We start from the raw sequence: 17,779 nt of genomic DNA, 5'->3' as shown, positions 1-17,779 counted from the left end.
CAAGAAAGTGATCATGTATTACACTATCTTGATTACATACAGTCAACTGGCTGTTATAAAGTAACAATGTGGAATCTAAGACTCTTACTATGACAGATCTGATTTAAAATCTAATCTCAATTACATGTTAAGTGACTTTGTTGATCATAGCTGTGCTAATGCATTTCAGTCCTACAATAAAATAGTGTGCTATTCTGGTCCTGAACTACTTTTGAATACCAGCTGGTAATTGTACCATGTTTTGAACATTATTTGCAATCATTCCTTAAAGTAACAAAGTATCTTGCTTGTTCAAAGCATCCTTTTTGAAAGTGTGACAGTTTGGGGAATCTCATGTTTTCAGGTTTCACGTGTCTGCTATGTTCACATTTTTGTTCCATTCCTTTCTATCACTAACAGGTAAATACAGGATAATGTCTCCTCTGGTTGGAGGCCCCACTTCCCAGATCATAAAGATCTGTGATATATTTCTTTCCTTGATAGATGCAATCACTGACGGACTTTACCGGAACACTTTGAAGAACTGGCTTCTGCTAAGTTTCTGTCTCTTTCTGCCTGTCCTTGTTTGTTCTATCATCATGATTATAAAACGAAATGAATTGAATAGATGCTGCACTAAGGAAGAATCACAAGTTGATGAGTAAGTTTATTTTGTTCACCTGTCTAGTTCTAACCTTTCTTTTAGGGATCTGGAATCTTCCTGGGCACTGGGGAAGGTGGTGAGTTCATGAGCAAGACCATAGGAGTGGAATAGTTGAGTGGTGCTGTAATGGGCACACTTGTTGTGATGCCTCCTCATGGCTGGGTCTAGGGATCAGCTCTCATCAGGTCTAGCACCTCCTTCCATTGCTCGTTTGGCCCGTGGCAGCTCCAGCTCTCTATTTGTGAGTCAGCCCTCCTGCTGGGTCACTATAGTCTTCCTCTTCCAGGGGTATCAAAGTCCCACTGGACAAACTGTCTGTCTGAAGTCTCAGGCAGTCTTCTGATCCACTTCTGTGTCACTTTCCCAGTGGCTTATAGGGGAACCTGTGCCTGCCCACTACTTCAGGTCCTAACCCAGGGACTCTATGCCCAGCAACCACAGTCTGCTCAAATGCCAACCCTGTTGCTGTTCCCCTGGATTCCCTCCTACCTCTCTTCTCAATCTTCTGGATCACCTCTTGGTTAACACTAGTACTTCCTACACTCCCCCATGCCTACCTAATCCCTCCTATCTTCTTGCCAAAGTCTGTAGCCCAAGGCAGGATTGAAGGACTAAGATCTTGTCTACGCTACAGGGGAAATTCGATCTAAGTTACGCAATTTGAGTTACCTGAATAGCGTAACTCAAATCGACGTAGCTTAGATCTACTTTCTGCGGGGGTCCACGCTATGCGATGTCGATGGGAGATGCTCTCCCATCGACTCCCCCTGTTCTTCTCGATCCGGTGGAGTACAGAAGTTGACGGGAGAGCGATCTGCAGTCGACTTTAGCGGGTCTTCACTAGACCCACTAAATCGACTGCCGATGTCTACAGTTACTGACGAGCGGCAATGGATGCAAGCCCTTATAGAACTCCTCCTTGTACTTAGCCAACTTACCCTTCTCTAGAGAGTGACTTTAGAGCTCCTCCGTGCAGCCATCTTCTTGTACTTCCAACTTCCTCTCTCTTTCTAAGGCCTTGTCTACACTGCAAAGTTTTGCTGGCAAAAGTTGTACCGCTGTAATTAAAACCACTGTTGCATGTCCACATTAGCTCCTTGTGTCAGCAGAGTGCATCCCCTCTAACAGCTCTTGCATCACCTGAGAGCAGTGCACTGTGGTAATTATCCCACTATGCAACTGGCTGCAGAGTGCTTTGGGAAGGGTTTGCGGTGCCCCATGGGGCAGGTGCAACATTATGTGTTGCAGGTTTCTCAGTCCCATTGTTCCAGGGGCATCCTAATAGATTGTCAGGCGCTTTCACCCCTGAAGTGTGTGTGGGGGAGGGGGGAAGGGAGGGGAGGAGACTGGGGTGCCTGGGGTCAGGGAGACAGCAGGCTGACCCGCCTATTCTGAGGCGGGGGAGGGGGACCTCCCCACATCAGCCGCAGGCTCTGCACAGCACAGCAGTCTCTCCAGAAGCAGCCCGCTCTGCCTGCCTGTGGTTCTGTGATTCCCTCTGAGTTCTCCCACAATCTCCTCAGCTGCTGGAAGCGGCATCCTGAGCAAGTCTGGGAGCTTTCGGTGCTGAGGAATGTCGAAGCAGCACAGCATTTCCTTCCTTTTTCTCCCTCCCCCCACTTCTCCAGCTCCCTGCAGCAGCAGTCTGCCTGCTACTGTGTTCCTTGTGCAGGGAAGAACAGGACCATTCCACATTCTTGATTTGCTCTTTTTTCCCCAAAGGAAGCAGCAAGCTCAGCTGTCAGATATTTCTGAGTGCTTTGAAAGGTGTGGGGTGCATGCCTGCAGGGCAGCAGAGATCAAAACAGTGAGCAGAGCGGTCACGGCAGGCATTGTGGGATACTGGTGGAAGCCAGTTCTGTTCACAAAACAAACAGTAGTGACTACACTGACACTTTGCCGCAAAGAGCTTTATGCCGTTGTGGGTCACAGCAGAGAATACCAAATTCAGGACAAACTGCTGAGAAATAGGGCAGGCTCACCCCAAACAGGTGGTTCTTCAACTGCTTGTTCATGTCCATTCCAATCAGGTGTGTGCGCGCGCATGTGCACGTTGGCCAGAAGATTTTTTCCCTAGCAGCATCCGTCGGGTCGGCCTGCGCGCCCCCTGGAGTTGCGCCCTCATGGTGCCTAATATAGAGCTCTGGCGACCCTCCACCCCTACAGTTCCTTCTTACTGCCAGTGATGGTGGCTGGAACTTCCCTTAGCTCTTGCTCAGCAAGCTCATTCTTTCTCTGGTTGTATACAGTTAGTTAGTTAATGTTCTTAGTATAGAGATTGTTGGGGTTCCCTCCTCCCTGGAACCGTGGTATGCTGCAATCCCCGGGTTTTAAAAACTGTGTGGCCTGCGCGAAGCGCAAGCCAAAGAGTGTTTTGCACTCGTTGTGTTTATGGTGCCTGCGGGAGACCCATCAAAAAGATCACTGTAAGATCTGCGGTGAGTTCTGTCAGAGAACTCTTAAAGAAAGGGAACAGCAGCTCAAGGTGATCCTCGTGGAGGCAGCTCTACACCCCCACTCCGACCTGGGCTCAGGGGACCTGACCCCTAATACGTCATCCTCGACGTAGAGCGCCCCGGCACTGTCGTTGAGCTCGGTGCCGAGAAAGGACCCTTCCCAAGATGCTCGGCAGCAACATGGCTCCTCACGTGGCCCGTCTGATAGTAGGCACCGTTCCCACTTGCCGGTGCCTCTAAAGAAGAAGCTGGACAATTGCTCCTCTCTGGCTAAACCAAGAGACGTGAGACCCCCAGGCAGGCCACTCCTCTGGATCTCCTGCCGGGGCCGTGTCGACTCCTGCCCAAGTGAGGCAGTCGAGTCCGGCCCTGCCTTGGTCGCCGGTGCCTACACAGCAGCTACAGCTCCCTTCGACGCCAGAAGTTTATCAAGCTACTCAGGACCTCCTGCATCTTACGGCGCCGTTCTCGCCCACCAGGAGGGAGGAACCTTCAGCGCTGGCGGACCTGCCCCATTCTCCAGTGCAGTGGAAGGAGAAGCCGGCTATGATGACGAGATGCTCCCCCTCGCCATATCCCTTGGCGCCAACTCACTCGGACAGAGAGCCTACCCGCTCCCCGAGCTCTCGACATTCGAGGCACCGAGGATTGGCTCCTCTGTGGTCTTCAGTCTCAGAGACCTCGGAGTCAGAGTCTGACTCCTATAGCTCTGGGAGGAGCAGAAGTCGCAGATCGAGGTCTGGGAGAGACAGGAGAGAGCCCCAGACATGGCCTCCACAGTGGCAGAACCCACCTCAGTGGCCCTTCTGGACCCCTTGGGCCTTTCACCAAGGACGGAGGAACCCAGGGTCACTGCTCTGCGATGTCTTCCGTGTCCTCAGCCACCTTCGTTCCGCCATCCACTGTGCACCTGCCTTTGGCACCTGCAGTCCCGACACCTCCGCCTCTGGCACTGTCGTCGACTATGGCACCGTGCTTGGCTCTGACCTTGGCATCGCCCTTGGCAGCGTCTTCACACACGTCTCACATGCTGGCACCGTTGTCGACGTTGACCTCGATGCCAGTACCGGCAGCCCCGGTGCCGATGTCAGCACCTGGCCCTCCACTTCCCTTGGCTCCTGTGAGCGTGCAGACACAGCTCCCTCCCGTCATACTGACGGTGGGGCCAATGTGTGCGCCGATGTCTACAGCCCTGGCACTCTCGGTGGCGCCACTATCACCAATGCTTCCCCGAGAGTCTCTTGACCCTTCAGGGGTGGATGACAGGGAGTTTCCACTTCTAGTAAATGTTTCCTCCTCTTCGTCATCGGACGAAGCATTGGCGGGGACAGCCATAGCCCCTGCTTTAGAGGACAACAGGGTGCTGCAGCAGTTGCTGCGTAGGACCGCCCAGGGTCTGGGCATTAAGGCCGAGGAAGTGATAGAGGAGGCTGATCCCATGGTGGACATCCTAGTACCCTCCAGACCCTCGCGTATCGCCCTTCCACTTATAAAGACCATTGTGGATGCCACTAAGACCCTGTGACAGACGCCAGCTTCCTTGCCACCCACTGCCAAGCACAACGAGAGGCATTATTTCGTGCCCTTCAGGCATTATTTCATGCCTTCGAGCATTTGTACTCTCACCCACCTCCTGACTTGCTGGTGGTCGATGCAGCTAACCAGCGTGAGAGACAGGGCTTCCAAGGACCCTCTGCAAAAAACCGGGATGCTAAGCGGCTAGACCTTGTGGGGAGAAAGGTCTACTCTACAGGGGGTTTGCAGCTCCGTATCGCGAACCTACAGGCCATTGTAAGCAGGTATTCGTATAACACCTGTGTGGCAATGGCAAAGTTTACGGCGCTTGTCCCTTCGGACTCCCGGACTGAGTTCACAGCCTTGGTGGAGGAAGGCAAGCTAGTCTCCCGTGCTTCCCTAGAGGCCACATTAGACACTGCAGATGCCACCACTAGGGTTGTGGCGATAGGGGTAGCTATGAGGAGGGGTGCTTGGCTCCAAGTTTTGGGGTTACTCTATGAGGTCCAGCAAACTGTTCAGGACCTTCCATTTGAGGGTGACACCCTTTTTTTTATCTGAATTTTCAGATAAGAGGCTGTACAGCCTGAAAGACTCTGACACCCTCAAGTCCTTGGGCCTGCATACCCCCTCCACGCAGCAGAGACACTTCCGCCCGCAACCTCCTCAGAGATTCCAGCAGCAGAACCGACAGGACGGTTCTCGGCGGAGGAACAGGAGTGGCAGGAGGAGGCAACACCCATCCTCGAGCCAGGGCTCTGGCCAGCCCAAACCGCCCTCTGGCCCTAAACCAGCCTTTTGAAGGTGCGGTCGAGGACGGTGCACCAGATCATGAACTGAATCTAACCTGCCTTACCTTTTCCTCCCGACTATCCCCTTTCTACCATGCATAGTCCCGTATCACCTTGGACCGCTGGGTGCTTTGCACAGTAGAGAGGGGATACTCCATCCAATTCTGTGCCCTCCTGCAGTTCCACCCCCCTTCCCCGTCCCTCTTCAGGGACCTTCTCACAAGCTTCCTCTCATACAGGCGGTGCAGTTGCTCCTGTCACTAGGGGCAGTGGAGGAGGTTCCTCTGGAGCACAGGGGCGAGGGTTTCTATTCCCAGTATTTCCTAATACCAAAAGCCAAAGGCAACCTCAGGCCTATCCTGGACCTGCAAGAGCTCAACAAGTTTGTGAAGAAACTCAAGTTCCGCATGGTCTCCTTGGCCTCCATCGACTTGAAGGACACATATTTTCACATTGCAATCTCTCAACCACAGGAAGTTCCTCAGGTTTGTGGTCAATGGTTTCTCACTACCAATTTACTGTCCTCCCGTTCGGCCTGTCAGCAGCGCCTCAAGTATTCACCAAGTGCAAAGCAGTCGTGTCGCCGTGTTCTTGCGGAGGCATCAGGTACAGGTGTTTCCGTACCTCGACTGGCTGATCAAAGGCCGCTCCAGGATCCAAGTGGAAACTCAGGTCATATTTATCAGAGCTACCTTTGAGAACCTGGGTCTGCTCCTAAACGAAGCAAAATCGACTGTGTCTCCCATCCAGAGGATAGAGTTCATAGGGGCAGTACTGGACTTGACCCAAGCCAGGGCATTCCTCCCACAGGTGAGGCTCCAAGCCCTCAACAACATGATCTGGGGAGTCATGCAGTTTCCCACCACTACGAGAAACTGCCTGAAGCTTCTCTGGCACATGGCAGCCCGTACATACGGGGTATGACATGCCAGACTCAGGCTTCGGCCGCTCCAGTCTTGGCTAGCATCAATTTATCACCCAGCCCGGGACAACTTGGACAGGATCGTGACCCTGCCTCGCCCTATCCTCGATTCGCTCTGGTGGTGTATCGATGCCCAGCAGGTGTGCTCAGGGGTTCCCTTTGCTGCCCCACAGCCATCCCTGTTGTTGGCGACGGACACATTGGACTTGGGCTGGGAAGCTCATTTTGGGGACCGCAGAAATCAAGGCCTCTGGTTGCAAGCAGATCACATCAATGTCAAAGAGCTCAGAGTGGTGTGCCTGGCGTGTCAAACATTCCGCCCTTACCTAACTGGACAATGTGTATCAGTCATGACGGACAATACGACTGCAATGTTCTATATCAACAAACAGGGGTGCACGCTCCTCTCCCATGTGCCAGGAAGCCCTTATGCTCTGGGACTTCTGGGTAGAACATTCAATCCACCTACAGGCGTTGTACCTCCCCGGGATTCAGAATGAGCTAGCAGACCACCTCAGCAGGTTGTTCCACAGCCACGAGTGGTCCCTTCGCCCGGACGTTGCAAATTCAATCTTCCAGAGGTGGGGATTTCCCCTGATGGATTCGCCATGCGACGCAACAGGAAGTGCCAGCAGTTCTGGTCCTTCCAGAATCACAGCACAGGCTCCACCACGAATGCGTTCCTCTTCCATTGGGGAGGGGCTCTCCTGTACGCCTTCCCACCGATACCGCTCGTTCACAAGGTCCTGCTCAAGATCCGCAGAGATCGTGCTCAGGTCATACTGATAGCACCGGCTTGGCCCCGTCAGCGCTGATACACTTCCCTCCTAAACATGTCGGTAGAAGCCCCGATTACCTTGCCGCTCTCCCCGGATCTTCTCACACAAGATCACAGACGTTTCCAACACCCAAACCTTCAGTTGTTCCATCTTACAGCATGGAAGCTCCATGGTTGAATCCGTCAGAACTTTCCTGTTCAGACCAGGTCAGACAGGTCCTCCTTGGCAGTAGAAAACCCTCGACGAGGGCCACGTACCTTGCGAAGTGGAAGAGATTTTCAGATTGGAAAAGCGCAGCGCGACTTGCCCTCGACGCTAGCCTTGGTGCCGCACATTCTAGACTACCTTCTACATCTGAAGCAGGAAGGTCTCTTGTTGCCTTCTATAAGAGTGCACTTGGCTGCCATCTCGGCCTTCCACCTGGGCATACAGGGCCACTCGGTTTTCGCTAACCCTATGATTGGCCGATTGCTAAAGGGGCTCAACAGGTTGTACCCTCATGTCTGTCAACCAGTCCCTGCCTGGGACCTCAACTTGGTCCTCTCTAGGCTCATGGGGGGGGAGGGCCCTTTGAGCTTTAGCAACATGCTCTCTGCTCTCTCCTACAAGGTTGCGTACCTGGTGGCAATAACCTGGGCCAGGAGGGTGTCTGAGCTCAGGGCCCTGACTTCAGACCCGCTCTACAACGTGTTCTGTAGGCTTGCACAGGCTTCATTGATGGCATTCCCACCCAGGAAATCTGCGGAGGGGCAACATGGTCTTCTATACACACTTTTGCTGCACATTGTGCAATCACCCGGCAGCCAGAGATGATGCGGCCTTCAGAAGAGCAGCACTCCAATCAGTGGACAGCTCTGACCCCACCTCCTAAATTTGGCTTGGGAGTCACCTGATTTGGAATGGACATGAACAAGCACTCAAAGAAGAAAAAACGGTCACTCACTTCTCATAACTGTTCTTCGAGATGTGTTTGTTCATGTCCATTCCAATACCCACTCTCCTACCCCCGTCGGAGTAGCCAGCAAGAAGGAACGGAAGGGGTGGCGGGTCGGCAAGGCTCTATATTGGGCACCATGATGGCACGACTCCAGGAGGCGCCCAGGCCGACCCCCGATGGATGCTGCTAGGGGAAAAATCTTTTGGCCAACGTGCACGTGCGCACGCATGCACCTGATTGGAATGGACATTAACAACACATCTCAAAGAACAACAGTTGCGAGAAGTGAGTAACTGTTTTTTATTCCTCCATAAGATCTACCAAACCAGCAATGAAAGTAAACTTCTGTCTCACCACACTGGCTAACAAGAAATCCGGAAAGCAGTTTCCTTAGGCATTCCAGTCCTTGCATCACCACCAAAAACGCTGGATTTAAAGATGTGTGGTTCTTTAAAACCAGGCTCATCAAACAAAATGTTCTTCTGATCCCAAAGGACCAGCCGCACACCCAGGTCAATATAAACTCAGATCTTACTCAGTCACGCTGTTGCCAATCCTTTAGTATCTAAAATCCTCAAGGTTTATTTACAGAAAGAAAGAAAAGTGAGTTAAAATCGGTTAAATGAGTCAAATACATACATTAATTGCAAAGTTCTTGGTTTAGGCTTGTAGCAGTGAACCAGTGCTGGCTTAAGTCAAGTCTCTGGGTGCTTCCAAGTCATTGGAAGGTCCTCAATTCCTTGGTTAGAATGCCTCCATTTGTATAAGTTCATAGTCCAAGAGACTGGAGCAGGATAGAGACAAAATGGAGATGTTTCCAGTGCCTTTTATATCTTCTGCCATGTGAGGGAATCCCATTGTTCTTACTGTGGAAAATTACAGTAACAAGATGGTGTTTGAATTCGCATGGACAAGTCACATGTCCATGCATGATTTTGCCTAGTCACAGCAGGAAAGTCCATTAAGAGTAGATAGGCGTCTTCCATTGTAAGTTAAGTGTTCTTTAATGGGCCATTCTACTTGAATAGTTCCTTCAAGATGTGCAGGCTAAATACCTTGTGGGCGTTACCCCAGGAGCAAACATTTGAAATATAGGGATAGAGCCAATACTCATAACTTCACATACAAAAATGATACATACAAATAGCATAATCATATTCAGCAAATCATAACCTTTCCATAGGCACCTTACTTGACAACCTTTGTACAAGATTTGTTGCAAATATATAACAGTGGTTACAACAATGATCTATACGGTCCTATTTTAATCAGATAATATCACAGCCTCTCATTGAGGTGGTTTTATTTTGTCAAGTGTGTACATCTCCTGTTTTGTCAGCGAAAGGCTTTGTATAGGGAGGTAGACACACAGGTGCATATTGGAAAGTACTTGTTCTTTAAAGTGTGTAGGGCATAATAGATGGAATTTCCAGGCTGACTCTTTCAACAGTGGATGTGAGAGATACACAAAAGGTTGGTCCGGCACCAAGGCAACTTTTTTAAGGTAAAATGAAACCAGTAAAAAAATGTAGAAAAGAGTGAAAGAAGTAAAGGATAAATGTCCTTGCTACAAATGCTAGTAGCATATTGAATGTTTTCAGGAAGTGTGATATAACCAGAATGATAGAGACTTGGTTAAACCAAGACATTCAGTTGGGAGATGAAATTAATAATAAAGAAAGTTTACTGAAGGGGCATAAAAACAAAGCAAGATGAGGGGTTGCAGTACAGGAAACCTTGTTTACAGAAGGAGATGCTATACAACCCTGCTAAATGGAAGCTCAATTATATCCTTGAGGTTTTCAAAGTTGGATGGGATACTTTTACTTTACTGCACTCCAGGGCCAAACCCCTGTTTATACCAACTATTTTTGTGTCTCCCCAAACGTTAGGATACATTTATTTATTCTTGATTAGAGTTTTGGTTACACAGCACAGACCATTTGGATTGAAGAATAAGATAAAAATAGATGATCCTTGGTTGTTCTCTAGATTTCTTGGAGAAATTAGATGGGAGACTAGAAGGTGTTTCTACAGATAACCCGGACCTTGTAAAAATAATGTTGTGAAGAAGTGGCGCGGGCTGCAGGGACATGCTGGCCTTAACACTGCTGTCCTCTCAAGATGGAATCAACCATAATTCCATCAGGTTGTAAATTCTGATGAGTTTCTGTAGAAAGAATTATAACAGCAAAATACTGGACTTCAGAAAATAAAACTCTCTGAGAATGCAAAAGGAGTTAAAGAAAATTGTTTGAATTCAGTAATACCTGCAAAAAGCACTTAAGATACAAACAAAGACTACATGTTCCAATAAAAACTGAAACAGTGTAAAAGGCAACAAAAACCCACAGGGCTAAATAGGAAGGTAAAGAGAAGCATGTAAGGCCATTTTAGCACTGCGGAGAATGAGAGCGTGTCCTCTGGTTAAAGAGAGAGCCACACTACTTGGGTAAAAGTAATCTTCACAATAAATTTACTGTATGCTGAAGAGCTACGAGACTATGTGTATGGTATGCTTTACTCATAGCACTCTGTTTTATAATCTAGATTAGAAGACATGGATCAGTCAGAAAATGTAAGGTAAATTTCACATGTCAGTGCAGTAGAACATGTATCTAGTTTTCTTTTATTTAGAATATGCTTAGTATTTACATGTCAAAATCTGCATTTGATAGTTGCAATGTGACTTTGAAGCACATTTGAACGTTTCATTGCCAACTTGATTTTAAAGTACAGTTTGAAAGAAACAAAATAAGCAATCAAATTCAATGCATTGATACCTTGTGTGGCTAAAACCATGTTCTTTAAATTTACCAACTGTGATTAAGAAAGATAAATTTCATCCCTAAATTATTTAGAAAAGTTAGCAGTCTCTGTAAATAGCTCCTCTACCATATTATAGAATAGTGGTGTTGGGCCAGATTTTTAAAGGTATGTAGGTGCCTAAAGATGCAGATACGCACCTAATGCAACGGCTCTCAAACTTTAGCAACCCAAAGACCCCCATTTTGATTTAAAATTTTTCACGGACCCCCAAGCTCCCCACTCAGCCCCAGGCCCCGCCCCCACTCCACCCCTTCCCCCAAGACCCAACCGCCCCTCTTTCCACCCTCTCCCCCAAGTATGCCCTGTCCCCGCTCCTCCCCCTCCCTTCCAGCGTTTCCTGCACACTGCTGGAGTGATAAGGTACACTTCCGCCTTTGAGAGTGGAGCAAGCTGTGTTCACAATACTCTCAAACACTGTCAGTCTGAGAGTTGTCTCCACCCCTATCATTAAAGTAATAATCTAGCCTGTTTCTTGACTATTTGTCTGAAGATATTTACTAAATTATTTCAAAATTAATCTGATCATCAATATTGGTCATCTGTTGCTGTATTTTTAGTGCTGAACTGTATCCTGCTTCAAGTTCACCACCATGTATCTTTTGAATTCAGCCATAATAAATATGTCGATCTGTCAGAGGGTAAACTCAAGCCCAGTTATAAAATCAAATATAGTTTGCTGTCTGAAGCTAGACTGGTACTAGTGAAAACTACCTTATGATGGAAGTGGGCTTGAGTCTGCCTTTTGACGGACAACAGACATACTTATTAGGGCTAAATTCCCAGCTAAATAATTTGCTTATGTTACTATGTTTTGTTTTATTCTTGATTCTGTTAACAGCAATATGTTTTCCCCCTTCTTCTGTCTGGCACAGTGTATAGCCAATAACACCAGAAGGCTGGAAATCATTTTAGCAGTCAGTTTAAAGCAGATGGCAAAGTACTTCCCGCATGGAACCTCTGAATGGACAGTGCAACATGTAACGAGCTTTTAATTTGGAGTTGTTTTTTTAATTATTCAGGTTAACTATTTCTGTCCCACCTTAAAGATTGAGTGTTTTGTTGTGTTTTTTTTAAGAAAAAAAAAGTAATAGTACTGTAAAGCAAAGACTGAACTTAAATTTGTTGTATTTGTACATTTTCCTGTACATAACCATTAAACGTATTTACTGATCTCTATCTAGTGGTCTAAATTCATGCCAGACATAGGGCTTGAAAATTGCACTTTTCCATTTGCTAATGATGGGTTTGAAGCTTTTGGCGGTGAGAGTTACTTCACTTTCTGCAGAATTCAAGCTTTCATTTGAGGGTGGGATGTTTCTAGTCCTAGTTGCAAAGACAGCTCGACAGATATAATCAACATAGTGCTCTCTGAGTCTGTCTCTAGACAGCCTGAAACAATAGCTTGGTGTTAGAGGTTTGAGCTCCCACAATTATCTCAAAAGGGTGTTCAATTAACTGTTCTCTCATAAACCACTTAAGGAGCAAACCCCACAAGATGAGGATTCGGAAGAGGCAGGATCATGTCATCACAAGCACTAGCCAGCAGAGCTGGCAAGCATTTGGGGAGAGTATGCTGCATCCTCCTTTAGGGAATGTAGGAGTTCCCAGTGAGAACTCCATTCTGCCTAATGTAGGCTAGTGCCTAGAAGGCATGTATAAGCCCTTAGGAATTGCTGTAGTTTAAATAATTTAGTTTAAAGGGTAGTAATTTGATTACTCATAATAATTGCTCTAGACTTGAGTAGTTTTTTGACCTGACTTCATTATATTTTTTTCTTTGGGCTATTGCAATGAAAATTGGGGAATATTTTCTCTTCCTGCACCTCAACTGTGAACTTTAATGGATTCTCAATTTGCCTCAGAAATGTTTGTAACCTTTTGATTTTGTTTTGGAGGCATCTTCTCCTTATGTAATTCTCAATTGGATGTTAATTACAAAATAAATTTTTTTTTTAAAAATCTGGAAACAGCTACATATCTTATTTGAGCTGGGTAAATCCAGAAGTTCATGTTACTATTTTGACTTGGATTATTTTTACTGATGTTAAATATTTCTCTAAATGAGGTGAAAGGAGCCTTTTCTGGTGATCTGCAGAATACAATAATTTGAGAACCATGTAGCTGAAGACTGGGCAATTGAACAGAGCATGCTCTCAAACTAGCATAAATTCTACTAATTTAAGCACTTTTAGACTGTCATAATTGCATCCACACTAGAGGGTTTTGTCAGTATAGCTATACTAGTATAAGTACACAGGCAAAACCCTCCTAGCATACACAAGGCCTTACTCGGGGTTTGTCTACACTGGAGCTGGAAGGTGTAACTTCCAGGTAAAGGAGACATACCTGACTAGCTTTGATCTAGCTAGTGCACTAGAAAGAGAAATGTAGCCATAGCAGGACTAGCCACTCCAAGTATGATCCAGTCAGAGACCAAAAGTACATATTCAGGGCAACCAGCCCCTTGCACCACCTTGGCTGCACTTCTGTTTTCAGCATGCTGCTTAATCAGAGCTAGGGCAGAATTCACACGTTCTAGCTCTAGTACAGACATACCTTCTGTGGCCAGCAAAATGAAGAAACCACAGCTGCTCTCTTTATACATTTGATCATGCAAAAAGAAATCTAATACCCTGCCTTTAGAGACATTAAAACCAGTAATAAAACAAACATTGAAAGGGAAACATCAAAGTTTTCAAAATGCCAATAAGGAGCTATCTCACACAATATATGCAGGGCGACATACCCATGAACCCTGGCTAAGAGTACATCTACACCACATAGGGTGACCAGACAGAAAGTGTGAAAAATCGGGAGAGGGGGTGGGGGCTAATAGGCGCCTATCTAAGAAAAAGATCCAAAAACCAGGACTGTCCCTATAAAATCGGGACATCTGGTCACCCTAAGACCACAAACCAAGGTACAATTGTGGCAGGGGTAGGTATACCTGCACGAGCTTTAATCCAGCGAGCGCAGGCAACAGTGGAGTGTAGATCTGGGGGCATGGCGCACTGAGGACCCTGGCTAGGTACTGAGGTTGCTAATCTGCACTGGAACCCGATTCTCTGCAATTGTTACCTGTGCCGCGTAAATTGAAGCTGGGTTGGGTGTGCCGGCCTGCCCCTGCTACAATTACACCTTTAAATCAGCGCTGTGGACGGACCGTCTCTTCCATATGCCAGATGGCAAATGTTAGAGTTTGGGCTGTGGCGTGACCGAGCACTGTGGGGGGAGAGGAGACGGCAGAGGTGGGCCTGTCTCTCCCTTGCACGCTGGGAGAGGGGGGCGAGGGCACCGCCAGCACGCTCTGCTGAGGTGCTGCGGCCTCACCCTCTCGCAGGCTGCCTGGGCCAAGCCAGCCCCCCCTTCCACCGTGGGCTCAGCTGCCTGGGCGGAGGTGGAGGCGACGCGAGGGCAGGGGTCTCTGCCTGGCCCCGAGGGACGCAGCGGGGGCTCCCCGGAGAAGCAGGGGGCGGTTGGCCAGGCACCTGGACCCCACAGCGCGCTTGGTAACAGCGGGCGCTGCCGCCGGCGGGAGGGGGTGCAGGGGGGCTGCAGCCCTTGTAGATGGGGGGGCAGAGGGCCAGGCCCCCCCACTGTTTAACAGCTGAGGGGGCAGGAGACAGTGGTACCGTACCCCCCCCAACTGATACCGCTGCAAAGGCTCGCCGGTGGAGGGGTCAGGGGTGACCCTGCTCCCCAAAACTATACCCCATCAAAACGTGGGGGGCATGACTCTCCCCCTTTTATGAATGGGGGGCCCTGACCCCCGGTTCCATCACCGGTGGGTGGGGGCAGTTGAGACAGGGGAAGCTACGGGGAGATGCGGGGGGACGAGAAGGGGAAGCCGCGAGGCGGCACGAGCGGGGGGCGGAGCTCGGGTCGGGGGGCGGAGCTCGGGTTAGGCGGCACGAGCGGGGGGCGGAGCTCGGGTCGGGGGGCGGAGCTCGGGTGGGGCGGCACGAGCGGGGGGCGGAGCTCGGGTCGGGGGGCGGAGCTCGGGTGAGGCGGCACGAGCGGGGGGCGGAGCTCGGGTCGGGCGGCACGAGCGGGGGGCGGAGCTCGGGTCGGGCGGCACGAGCGGGGGGCGGAGCTCGGGTGAGGCGGCACGAGCGGGGGGCGGAGCTCGGGTCGGGGGGCGGAGCTCGGGTGAGGCGGCACGAGCGCGGGGCGGAGCTCGGGTGAGGCGGCACGAGCGGGGGGCGGAGCTCGGGTCGGGGGGCGGAGCTCGGGGACCTCAAGCCGCAGGCCGGGCGGCAAGCAGGTGCGGTATGATGAGAGGAGGAGGCACCTGCCCGAGCGGGGAAACGGGCGTCTCCGATTGGGTGAGAATCTGGGTGGGGCTTGTGGGCGGAGGGCGGAGCCTGCAGAAAGGGGCCGGCCCGCGGCCACAGCCGGCGGCAGAGAAGCGACGCGGCGGCCGGTGTCGGGTCTCCCCGAGAGCGGGGCAGACGGGCCCGGCCCGGCCCGCCCGAGGAGCCCCCGCCGGCAGCGCGGAGGCCCCCGCCGCGGCGGGACTTGCCCCGCTGGGGCAGCTGGACGGAAAGGGCCCCCGCGGGCGGGGCCGGGTGGCAGCCCTTGCCGGGGAGGGCCGGGCCGGCCGCCTGCGGGCTCCAGGGGCGGGGCGGCGGGGCCGGGGCAGGACGCAGCCCTGCGCAGGGCACCGGGAAACGTGGTGCCCCAAATCTCTGGGGGCCCTGCTTGGCCGCGGCTTCCCGGGCTCCGGGAGCGGCTCCCGCCCGCCCCGCTGCGGCGCCGAGCGGCCCCCTGCGCGCAGGGAGGCGCCCCTCTCCTTGGGGCGGGGGGGAGAGCGCCGGCCTGAACCCCGCAGTGCCGTGAGCAGCGGGACCTCCCTGTCCCGAGGGCGCAGGTCCCTCCCCCTCGGCTCCGTTAGCCGCCCGCGGAGAGTGACCGCCCTGTAAGAAGGGGGCAGGAGACGCCCCCGTGCCTCAGTGAGGAGGTCGAGCTCGGTAATCCCCGCGGTCAGCGTAGAGTTCAGTCTCCCCTTTTGCCGTGGTGGGTTTAAGAACCGGTGGCATGCTACTCGGTGACCTCCCTGTAATCGGGGTCCGGCTCACGTCCCTGTGGCTGGTGGGGTTTAGGGCTCGCTTACTAGGCTGGAGGCCAGTGACCTGCCTGTAACTTTGGGTTTTGGTCTTTCCCCTTTTGGCTTTCTCAGCACTGTGGTGCTCTAGCAAGGCAGTCGGGAAGACCGCTCGCTTCACAAGAGTTCAGGTCTGGATTTTCATTCACCGAGGATATTGAGCCCTTAAGTACCTTGAGACCGAGTGACCGCCCTGTAAGTAGGGTTCTTGTCTCTCTCAGCATGTGAGCTCCAGGTGCTAAACCCTGCTGGCTGGCTAGTCAGCATGGCCCACCCTGTATCTAGGGTTCTTGTCTCTCCCCGTGTGAGCTGTAAGTGGGAAACCGTGCTGTCTGGCTAGTCGGCTGAGCGCCCTGTAAGTAGGGTTCTGGTCTCATTCCTCTGGCATGAGCAGGGTGACCTTTTGTGCCTTTTTTTAATATGCTGGGCCCATAGCCTTTCCCAGTTTGCTCTTTTTCTGTTTTGGGAAGTGCTGTTTCATCTGGTATGTCTGTGCTGGAGAGCGAATGTGATGTGCATGGGTGTGGAAGGTCTTTAGTTATTATTTATTTGTAAATTGCTGCAGCTTTTTTGGTTTTTTTTTTGGTTGGTTTGAATGAGCTCTTCCCAGAACTAGAAAAAGAACTGTTGGTTATTTTGCCCCCCATTTACCTGTATAGTGGCACGATTGATGGTTTGGGTCTCATGCCTTAAGGCTGAAAAGGTGTTTGGGCCCCTTACTTAAGTTCCTCTAGATCGTGTGATCTCCCTGTATCATCCCCCTCTCCCTTCTGGGTGAATGATGGACTTCCAAGAACCTTAGGTCTGCGGGACCTCCCTGTAACCAAGGTTGAGGTCTCTTGGTATTTAGGCTCCATTAAGCCAGCCGTTGAGCATGGCCACCCTGTAAAGACAAGCCCTGGTCACATCCATGGTCCTTGGTGGAAAGGGAGATTAGAGCTTTCTAATACCTTGAGGATATGACCTCCCTATAATTTGGCTTCAGGTCTCTTTTTACCTTTGGTACGTTAGCTACCTTGTTTAGCCATTTTCCCACCCCTCTTCCCCCACCCTGTATCAAGGGTTTGGGTCTCATCCCTGACCCTCCCAGCTCTTTTTTAGTACCTTGGCCTTGAGTGGCTGCCCTGTAATTAGGTGGCAGGTCCCATCCCTTGCTTACGGGGGGGTTAGTGAACCCTTTGGGGACCTAGAGCAGCAAGACCTCCCTGCAACTGCAGTTCAGAGGTGTCTCCTTCTTGCTATCTTGTGACTCTTCTCCTTTTTGGCTTCTGAGTCAGAGTGGCTGCCCTGTAAGAAGGGTGCAGGTCACCCGAGTGGGGATCAGGAACCAGTGGCAGCTAGAGCAGTGAGACCGCCCTGTAACCACAGTTCAGATCGTTCCTCTCTTTTTCTCTTGGGCTTGTGAACCCTTGACAGGCTGCTCGGTGTGACCTCCCTGACTTCTTTCTCGTTTATGTGGGATTAGGGGGCTGTCTTGGTCCCCTGAGAGCTCTCTGTAACTTAGGGTTTTGGTCTCTAGTCATTAAGCTGCTCTTGCAGGCTGGCCAGAGTGACCATTCTGTAATTGGGGCTCAGGTCATGTCCCTCTCGCTTATGGGGGGGAATTCAGGTCTTAATCACGCAGGTCTTTGGGACCTCCCTGTAATCAGGGTTGTGTCCTTCTCTTTTTGCTCTTGTGGGATTATGGCCCTTTAGGCTCAGCAGAGAGATCTCCTCCACAGTTAGGCTGCGAGTCACATTGGCCCCTTTGACGCTCCAGGCACAGTCCTAGTCCTCTGGGGTGAGTTTCAAGCTCGCCCTGGG

At 50.8% G+C, this 17,779-nt stretch overlaps 1 protein-coding gene across 1 annotated transcript in view; it reads left to right on the top strand.

Annotated features, from left to right (window-relative positions):
- LOC311513272 (disintegrin and metalloproteinase domain-containing protein 18-like) overlaps positions 1-10,580 on the top strand; it is a 69,426-nt gene extending 58,846 nt beyond the window's left edge. Inside the window, exons 34-35 of the mRNA XM_084614975.1 lie at positions 484-640; positions 8,359-10,580. Of these exons, the coding sequence (XP_084471101.1) occupies positions 484-640; positions 8,359-8,437 (236 nt within the window). The 3' untranslated portion in view covers positions 8,438-10,580. The remainder of the gene's footprint in view (positions 1-483; positions 641-8,358) is intronic.
- Positions 10,581-17,779: the final 7,199 nt, after the last annotated feature.

This window comes from Lepidochelys olivacea (assembly GCF_965140295.1).
Source record: "Lepidochelys olivacea isolate rLepOli2 genome assembly, chromosome: 26".
Taxonomy (NCBI): domain Eukaryota; kingdom Metazoa; phylum Chordata; order Testudines; family Cheloniidae; genus Lepidochelys; species Lepidochelys olivacea.
This window is presented reverse-complemented; position numbering and strand designations above follow the sequence as displayed.